Source organism: Camelina sativa, chromosome 2 (genome assembly GCF_000633955.1).
Source record: "Camelina sativa cultivar DH55 chromosome 2, Cs, whole genome shotgun sequence".
Classification (NCBI taxonomy): domain Eukaryota; kingdom Viridiplantae; phylum Streptophyta; class Magnoliopsida; order Brassicales; family Brassicaceae; genus Camelina; species Camelina sativa.
The window spans coordinates 8022077-8031636 of NC_025686.1; the positions used below are offsets into that span (position 1 = coordinate 8022077).

Below are 9560 nucleotides of genomic sequence, written 5' to 3' on the forward strand. Positions count from 1 at the left end.
CGGTACCTGAAACCCCATCTTTCTAAGTTGATCGCTTAGTTTTTTTTTTTTTTTTTTGATAACTCAAGAGTGATCCTAAAGACTTCCTAGGCCCAAAGACTAATTTCCTGGAGCCGAGAGAAATCATGTTAAATTTCGAACCCCCATGACCAATGCTAGTAGTTTAACCGATCAAGGTCCACAATACCACATATGCAAAAAAAAAACATTTTATATCATTGTCAAAACACAACTAGGTTAATAAATTGGTTATCACCGAATCTCTATTATATTATTTAAGCAACCCTATAAACAAATAACCCTACTTTATGTAAGATATTACATAAAATGCCACTGTATTTTCAATACAAAAATATAATAACAAAATCTTAATATTAATTTGTTGTAACCAGAAAATGATTACCTAAAAAATAGCAATTATTAATTTATTAGATTACACGAAATCATTAATAAAATAATTTCAGAATTATTTAATAAAATAATAATAAAATAATCTCGAAATTATGTAATAAAATAATTAAACAGATTCTATTTATTGTTTTAGAAATTTTAGGAAACAATAACAAACTATTTAGAAAAATATAAAACTTAAATTTATTTATAAAACTAAGATTAAATATTTACATATCTAAATCATTTAATAATAACAAATATATATTAAAATTAAGATACAATATTGTTTCTATTTTTAAAATATATCTATATACTTATTTAAGCTATGTTGTTAAAAATTTAACCAGTTCTGATGTGACATATTACGAAAATGTCATTATATTTTAATTATTCTAATAAACAAAAGAAAAGTTTAGATTTGTTTATAAAATTATAAAACTCTATTTATTATTTCATAAATCTTAGGAAATAATAACAAACTATTTAATTGGCTAAAACTTAATTGTTTATACACAATATTAACTATATAAACACTACTAAGTGTATAATGTTGATAATATTCATAACATAATTGTAACTTTTACCTATAAATTTAATATATAACATGTTATACCAATAACTTCAATTTGTAAATTTGGTATATTAAGATCTCTAAACACGATCATATTAATTTGTAATACCAAATCACGGGTCAATACATATTTTGTTGGGTTTTTTTAGCTTTACCAAATGTATAATTAACGAATTTGGTATTGCACCAAACCAAAATAGTAGAGTATGACCTTCAGCAAAATAAAATATATGATTTTATAAAATGTATAGAATTAATAATTTTTCTACTATTATTTTGTAACAAACAAATCTAAATTTACATAAATATTTCCTCACGCTGGTAACATTATTCTACAAAATATTAACTTGTATTTATGAGTCGGGTAATAAAACGGGTAATAATACGGGTAACGGAACGCTTAAAAATTAAATTAATATCCAATACTCGATCATTATTCACGGATAATAAAATTATTATACTTTTTATTATCATACCTTTCACTCGACCCTAAAGCTGAGGATACAAACCGAAAAACGGGTCGAATACGAGTATTGGTAGTAGTTTTCAGGACTACTTATTAGTAGTTTAATATGAATACTCACTATTTAGTACTATATTATATAGTATGTAACTGAATAATACAACATAAACATATTATTAACAAATAAAAAAAAAAAAAAAAATTCTCCGCGTTACCAGCGCGGATCATTATCTAGTTAGTCTTTAAAATCCATTTTCTTGATCAATTTATGAGCGTACACCGATATCTAAAAGAAGAAAAGAGTGCTACGTTATTGTTTTTGATTTTATTTAGAGAAGTGAGTAGAAAAGTGGGCACGTTTTTGTTGTTTTGACCTCTGCACAGCAACCCATTGACACGTATTACTTTCTGTCATTTTCCAAATCGATTAAACATAACTATTTGGGACCAGCTACAATTCGACACTCGTTTATTATGTGTGTTTTTAGCATCATCGCTAATTTGGAAAATTCCTAGATTTTTTTATGGCCTTTCGTTCTTATAACAAGAATCGAGTTGTTGTTGTCTCCATTTATTGGTCAGTAATTTACAAAAATGATAAATAGCAAAATTGTAACAAACTTAAATCAATCAATCACGTTGTTCGAACACCAATTTGTCCTCTGCTCAAGCAAGTTCACATGCCACTAAGCTCTTCACGCAACACAACAAGACTTATAATCCAATCACAACAAGCGCACAACGTATCCGGTAACCATACCCGGCCGGTGGTCCTATATGCCAATCATTCCCCAATACAAAACATTATTTCAGTTTTGAACAATGCGATATATCTTCACCATCATGTAAAAGATATATCTAACCAGCAAATATTTTATTATTTATAGAAAATTTTATTTTGGATAGATAAGGTTTGAATATCACAAATATTTTAAATAAATGTATCTATATACTTATTTAAGCAACCCTTTAAACAAATAACCCTATTTCATATAAAATATTACACAAAATGCCACTGTATTTTAATACAAAATATAATAACAGAATCTTAATATTAATTTGTTGTAACCCGAAAATGATTATCCAAAAAAATAGTAATTATTAATTTATTAGATTACAAGATATCATTAATTAAAAAAATTCGAAATTATTTATTAAAATAATAATAAAATTATTTCAAAATTATGTAATAAAATAACTAAACAGATTCTATTTATTGTTTCAGAAATCTTAGGAAACAACAACAAACTATTTAAAAAATTATAAAACTTAAATTTATTTATAAGACTAAGATTAAACACTTACATATCGAAATCATTTAATAATAACAAATATATATTAAAATTAGGATACAACATTGTTTATATTTTTGAAATATATCTATATACTTATTTAAGCTATATTGTTAAAAATTTAATCAGTTCTGATGTGACATACTATGAAAATGCTATAATATTTTAATTATTCTAATAACTAACAAAAGAAAAGTTTAGATTTGTTTACAAAATAATAAAACTCTATTTATTGTTTCATAAATCTTTGGAAATAATAACAAACTATTTAATTGGCTAAAACTTAATTGTTTATACACAATATTCACTATATAAACAATACTAAGTGTATAATGTTGATAATATACATAACCTAATTGTAATTTTCACCTATAAAATTAATATATAACATGTTATACCAATAACTTCAATTTGTAAATTTGGTATATTAAGATCTCTAAACACGATCACATCAATTTGTAATACCAAATCACGAGTCAATACATATTTTGTTGAGTTTTTTAGCTTTACCGAATGTATAATTAACGAATTTGATATTGCACCAAACCAAAATAGTAGTACCAACTACGGGTCAAAATCAGAGTATGACCTTAAGTAATTAAATATATGATTTTATAAAATGTATAGAATTAATAAATTTTCTACTATTATTTTGTAACAAACAAATCCAAATTTACATAGATATTTCGTCACACTGGTAACATTATTCTACAAAATATTAACGTAAATTTATGAGTCGGGTGATAAAACGGGTAATGAGACGGGTAACGGGACGCTCAAAAATTAAATTAATATCCGGTACTCGATCATTATTCACGGATAATATAATTATTATACCTTTCACTCGACTCTAAAGTTGCGGGTACCTTTTTTCGGGACGGATACAAACCGAAAAACGGGTCGAATACGGGTATTGGTAGTAGTTTCAGGCCTACCTATTAGTAGGTTAATATGAATCAAAACTCACCATATAGTACTATATTATATAAAATGTAAATAAATGATATAACATAAATATAATATTAACAAATAACAAAATAAAATAAAATTTTCTCCGCGCTACCAGCGCGGGCCATTATCTAGTATACATATAATTCATAAACATTTTGAACATGTGATAATAAACATGTATGTTCTCATTTTCTTTTAGTATATAAGGACATAAAATCGGAATGACTCCTCACTGGTATCGCAAAGCTATCATCACTTGTTCCCTTACTATTACGGCCACTGGACTTAACAATTTCAAATATGTGGAAGATTGGGCAGAGAGGAAACCCCTATGTCAAGAGACTCGTTTCTGCGCCGTTCACGACCTTGCCGTCCTTACCTACTTCTTTGGTTGAAACAGGGCAGAATCGTGTCATTGATGCTTCTTTAACTCTCATCCGTGAAAGAGCAAAACTCAAAGTATATAATGTTTCTTCTTTCTTTTCTGTTTTTGGATACACTTATAGGTTATCGTTTATAATTCATCATTAATTTTCTTTAGGTTGTACGAAATAAATAGAGTATTGTATATATTGTGTAGGGAGAGTTAGTGCGACTCATTGGAGGAGCGAAAGCTACAACAGCTCTTCTTGGAGTACCACTTGGTCACAACTCTTCTTTCCTTGAAGGCCCAGCCTTGGCTCCTCCTCATGTAAGGGAGGCTATTTGGTGTGGTAGCACAAACTCCACCACTGAAGAAGGTAACATGAGTTTCTATGTATAGTTACCAACTTGTATTTTAAATGTTGCACACTCACATGTTTTTTATAGCCACAATAGTCTATATGGTATTTTATATACAGATAATTACTCAATACTCTGTTTATAGGGATGGAGCTAAAGGATCCACGGATTCTAAGTGATGTTGGGGATATTCCAGTACAAGAGATTAGAGAAATGGGTGTTGATGATGAAAGACTGATGAATGTAGTAAGCCAATCTGTGAAGCTGGTGATGGAAGAGGTAAGCTTTTTGACCATTAGATCTAATCTTATGCCATCTTTGGAGAAGTCCTTTAGTGTTGTTTAAGGCAAATGAAGTAACTGAGACTTTGTTTATTATTGTGTCAGGAACCATTGCGCCCGCTGGTCATAGGTGGAGACCATTCTATATCTTATCCTGTTGTGAGAGCCGTTTCCGAGAAGCTTGGAGGACCTGTGGACATTCTTCATCTTGATGCGCATCCAGATATATATGACCGTTTCGAAGGCAATTATTACTCTCATGCATCTTCTTTTGCTCGTATCATGGAAGGTGGCTATGCCCGGAGACTTTTACAGGTTGGTGTCTAATATCATTTTTTTGTCTATACGTGGGCAATCTATAAAAAAAACATAATCCTAAGGAGAACCCAAACTGTTATTGTAGGTTGGGATCAGATCGATAAACAAGGAAGGACGAGAACAAGGCAAGCGGTTTGGAGTAGAACAGTATGAGATGCGAACCTTCTCAAAAGATCGCCAAATGTTGGAAAATCTGGTATCTATCTATCAATTTATTTCTAAGTTTAGATAAGACATAATAAAGTTGTTGTGGTTGTAAATTAGAGTTCAGTTTGGTTCGGTTTCGAAATAAAGTTTGGTTCAGCTTTAATTTTAGGAATTTGGTTCGGTCTTTAATTATATACACTCCTTATAGAGTTTTTTGTACATATTATTAAGTTATAAATTGAATGTGGTTTGTACAGAAACTAGGGGAAGGAGTGAAGGGCGTGTATATCTCGATTGATGTTGACTGTCTTGATCCGGGATTTGCACACGGAGTATCCCATTACGAACCAGGAGGCCTTTCTTTCCGAGACGTCCTTAACATTTTACACAACCTTCAGGGAGATTTGGTCGGGGCAGATGTTGTTGAGTACAACCCGCAGCGCGATACCGCAGACGACATGACGGCAATGGTAGCTGCTAAGTTTGTTAGAGAGCTAGCGGCAAAAATGTCTAAATGAATCTGAACCGTATTTTGGAGTTTTTGGTTTGTTTTATGCTTCATGTGTTTCATCGTGTAAGCTTGTAATATGCAATAAAGTGTGGCTGGATAGGTATGAATTAATATGTGTTTAAATGTGTTTGAATGTGTTTCATCGAACAAAATTAATATGAATTGGCCCTTATAAGCTGAAAGAAATATCAAATTATCAATACAGTTTAGATAAACTATATTTTCTTTTCTTTTTTGAGAATAGATAAACTATCTTATTAAATAAAATATTTTGTAACACGTTGTAAAAATTGATATTTGACATACTGCGATCTGTGTCAAAATTAGTTTAGACATATCAGAACAATACAATATCTTATTTGGTATCTTATATACAGTTCGTTAGTTGACGAAAGCCAAAAAAAAAAAAAAAAAGAGTTTTGGAGATTGCTTAAGTAGTTTGTTTACGGACTAATTTAGATCTCGACATGGTTTAGGCGTACACACACATGACACACTCATATACTTGATAGATACGACTTTATATGGCAAATTGATACTGAAACGAAGATTTCAACAAGATGATTAACATATCATTACACTATAATAATATAAAATAGAGTTACACTTTCATTGAATCTATTATAGAGAAAGAAAAAGTGAAATAACAATAACTACTGATTATAATTATAAAATAGTTCATTAAAAATAAACAAAATAATAGTTGATAAAGATTACACACTAATTAGGTTCATCTTGTGTTCGGGTACAACAACGATATAATTTACAGAAGACGTAAACCAAAATAAGACCTACCAAACAGCCGTTTAAGAACTAGGGGTCCAGAAAATTCATCATGTTTGTTTTTACAACACAATAAAACTTGTTCTCTAGTATCTTCTTCTTTTAAATAACTTCTTAGGATACATTAGAGAGGTAATGTGGTCTATATAACTGTATAATAAAAATCCTTATTTTCACAACTTGCTTATCAAGATTAACATAACCGGACAATTCAACTTAAGTAAATAAAAACACACCAAAAAAAAATTAACAGAACAATAAAATACATAATATAAAATTCTTTTAATACTATGTGATAGGTACCGCCAATCATTTGAGAATATGTCTAGATATTTTTCTCTTTTGATAGATCCCCTATATATTAAAAGAGAAACATTATGGAGAAAAAGCTGACGTGTCATCGCCATAGAGTTCCGTAGGCAATTTATTATTCACTCTTAGTATTCCATAAAATTACATAAAACTGACACTGTTATATATATTTTTTGTCAACTGCCACTGATATTTAGTTTATTTATATACACAATATTTATTTTTTTCAATATACACAATATATTTCTCCTATAAATTGGTAAATATTATTCAAAAATTGATAAATATTATCCTCTACATATTTTCAATATTAAATTAATTTTATTATGTATTGTAATATAATAATATAACTATATTATGAGATGTAAAAAAATATATATCATTCAATGTTACATTTCTAATAATTTTCTAAAGCTCTAATGGTGAAAGAATTGAAGATCATTAAATATATAGGGGATTTACATTAAATTGTCATTAGTATAACTAAGAAATATTTCATTCAATAATTGAAGGAAGTCTATACTATATTAATTGGAGAATACACTTAAGGGTTAAACAAAAAAAATCATATCAAATATCCATGTTGCCAAAATGACACAATTTACATATTAAGAAGAAGATTAAACAACAGATTTATTATATTTTAGGAAATAGTTCAAATTAGTTCCATAATAATCAGGTTATGAGAATTTTGTGTGGGTATATTATCCTAGATCTACTCTCTCAACTTAAGAGATCAATTGTAGTACTTAGGGATCGATCCAAAAGAACTCTAGATTCAGACAATAGATTTAATAATCTTTAAATTATGCTAAACAGAAATTGTAATTTAAATAGCAATGCAAAACAGAAAATAAAAGAGTTGTAAAATTCAGAAGGATTAAACGCTAGGCCTAGGGAAATTCTCAGGAAATCATGGAAAATCAGATCAATTAATTAAACAAGCAGGATTCAATAATTAAGCATCATTCTTGAACTCTAAACACAATTATAAAATAAATCAGTTCTCACTGCAAATATTATCTAAATTTAAAACCAGAAAATCCAAATATCTTTGTAAAATTCTAGGTTAAAAATCATCAATAAAATCAGGTTTAGATAAGTTCACAAAATCACTAATTCAAATCTCTTTGCAAAAAGTAATTTTGCTCACCAAAGGTTATATCAGGAAAATCAAATTTATTCTCATATCAATCAATAATCCTAAGATCTAAATCCAGATGACTAATCAAAGATCTAGCATTAAGAACAACCTATGGTGAAGAACAAGAAAGATAATGAATCCTAAATTAACAGATTTAATAATCCATGAAATCCCTAATGAGAAACCCTAAACCTAACAAGCAGATCTACTCAGACATAATTGTAAGAACACAAATCATGAATAAAATAGATAGCATTAAGAGATTAACGAGAGAAGAAAAGGAGTTATGAATCTTCTCTAAAGGAGTCTTGATTCTTCTCTCCAAAAGCTCTCTAAAAATCTCTCAGGGTTCTGCTCTCACAAGTTGCAGGGAAAAATAAAGCTGAGGTCTTAACAATGACCATAAAAATCTTATTTATATTCCTAAACACGTCCAGGGACTAATGATGCAAATATGAAAAACTTTGGGGCAGCTTTGTAAATCTTCAAAACTTGTGGGAAAACTTCCAATTTGGCTTGTAGACTCTGCATCGATCGATGCTGATGTTGTGTCGATCGATGCATCTTTCTCAACACGTCTCCCAACTTCACTGCTCAGCCTCAATGCTTGATTAAGCTCTAAATCTTCCTATTTAGCTCTATTATGCTCCCACCCATGCTAAATCCTGTAAAGACTCAAAAGACTCTAAAAATACCAAAAATACTCTATAAATAAGACTTATATCATGGCTAAAAACACCTAAAAACCATGATATATCAACTCCCCCAGACTTAGCCTTTGCTTGCCCTCAAGCAAAACATAAACTTAGCCATGTGAAAGAGGTTTGAAAACGCAGGAACTCATTTTCTTTTTAAAGTAATGCCATTATCATCCAAACCTTAATCCACATGCTTAGCTGATAAATCCAAATCGAACCACCATGTACTTCTCCATTGACTTTCATAGCCTCCCAAATTCAAACCAAATTCCACTACTTCCTCCATTAAGCCTTCATCGGTGGGTCTCATCAATTTGATTAATATCAAGAACCTTCTAGACTCATTCCCGTATAATACCATTACAAGCAAGACATATCTTTTACCACATGTGGTACTCTTTCTCTCTCCCAGACTTATTCTATTTATTCTTCCTTTGAGCTTTTTTTTGTTTTCTTTTTTTTTTTTCTCAAAGTTGTAGGCGAATAATGGGGTCATCGATAATTTACCTACCCCTCGCTTCCAAACTTTGTATGACCATTTGACTCAAGAATAGAATAATGAGGTCACAGGTAATTTATCTACCTCTCTAAACTGATCAAAATCATCTCATCTTTTATTCTCTCTTTTTTTCTTTTTTTTCTTAACAAAGCTCTCAGGTTTTTTTTAAAAAAAAAACTTGAAATAAGGGAGAGGAGTACCATTTTCTTTTGTAGCCTTACTTGTCAGGTATGAACAAGGAGTCAAGCTCTATGAACATCAATCTCCTTGATGAGGTAAAAAGAAAAGTACAGAAATTACCTCAAGCTTTTATGGATTCTGTTGGAAATTCGGATGTCTCTGGTTCACTGGTCAGCCATTGGATTTTTCATTAGTCGGATTCATGGATTCAATCTGCAGCATTAATCAACCAAGGCAGTACACTACAAAAAGAAAAATCATAGTTCCCAACAAAATTTTGACTCAATAAAACAG

General features: G+C 29.7%; 1 protein-coding gene across 1 annotated transcript; it reads left to right on the plus strand.

The window, feature by feature from the left end:
- LOC104719999 (arginase 2, mitochondrial) lies at positions 3904-5787 on the plus strand. Its single transcript, XM_010437977.1, has 6 exons — positions 3904-4129; positions 4251-4410; positions 4539-4672; positions 4780-4989; positions 5078-5188; positions 5397-5787. Exons 1-6 carry the CDS (start codon positions 3971-3973, stop codon positions 5655-5657), a joined length of 1035 nt encoding a protein of 344 aa, XP_010436279.1. The 5' UTR covers positions 3904-3970; the 3' UTR covers positions 5658-5787.

Excerpts from the sequence above, each read along its gene's own strand:
- LOC104719999 (XM_010437977.1), top strand. The coding sequence starts at position 3,971 with ATGTGGAAGATTGGGCAGAGAGGAAACCCCTATGTCAAGAGACTCGTT. Across the intron at positions 4,130-4,250 it reads GTGAAAGAGCAAAACTCAAA|GGAGAGTTAGTGCGACTCAT; the intron begins GTATATAATGTT and ends TATATTGTGTAG. Across the intron at positions 4,990-5,077 it reads ATGCCCGGAGACTTTTACAG|GTTGGGATCAGATCGATAAA; the intron begins GTTGGTGTCTAA and ends CTGTTATTGTAG.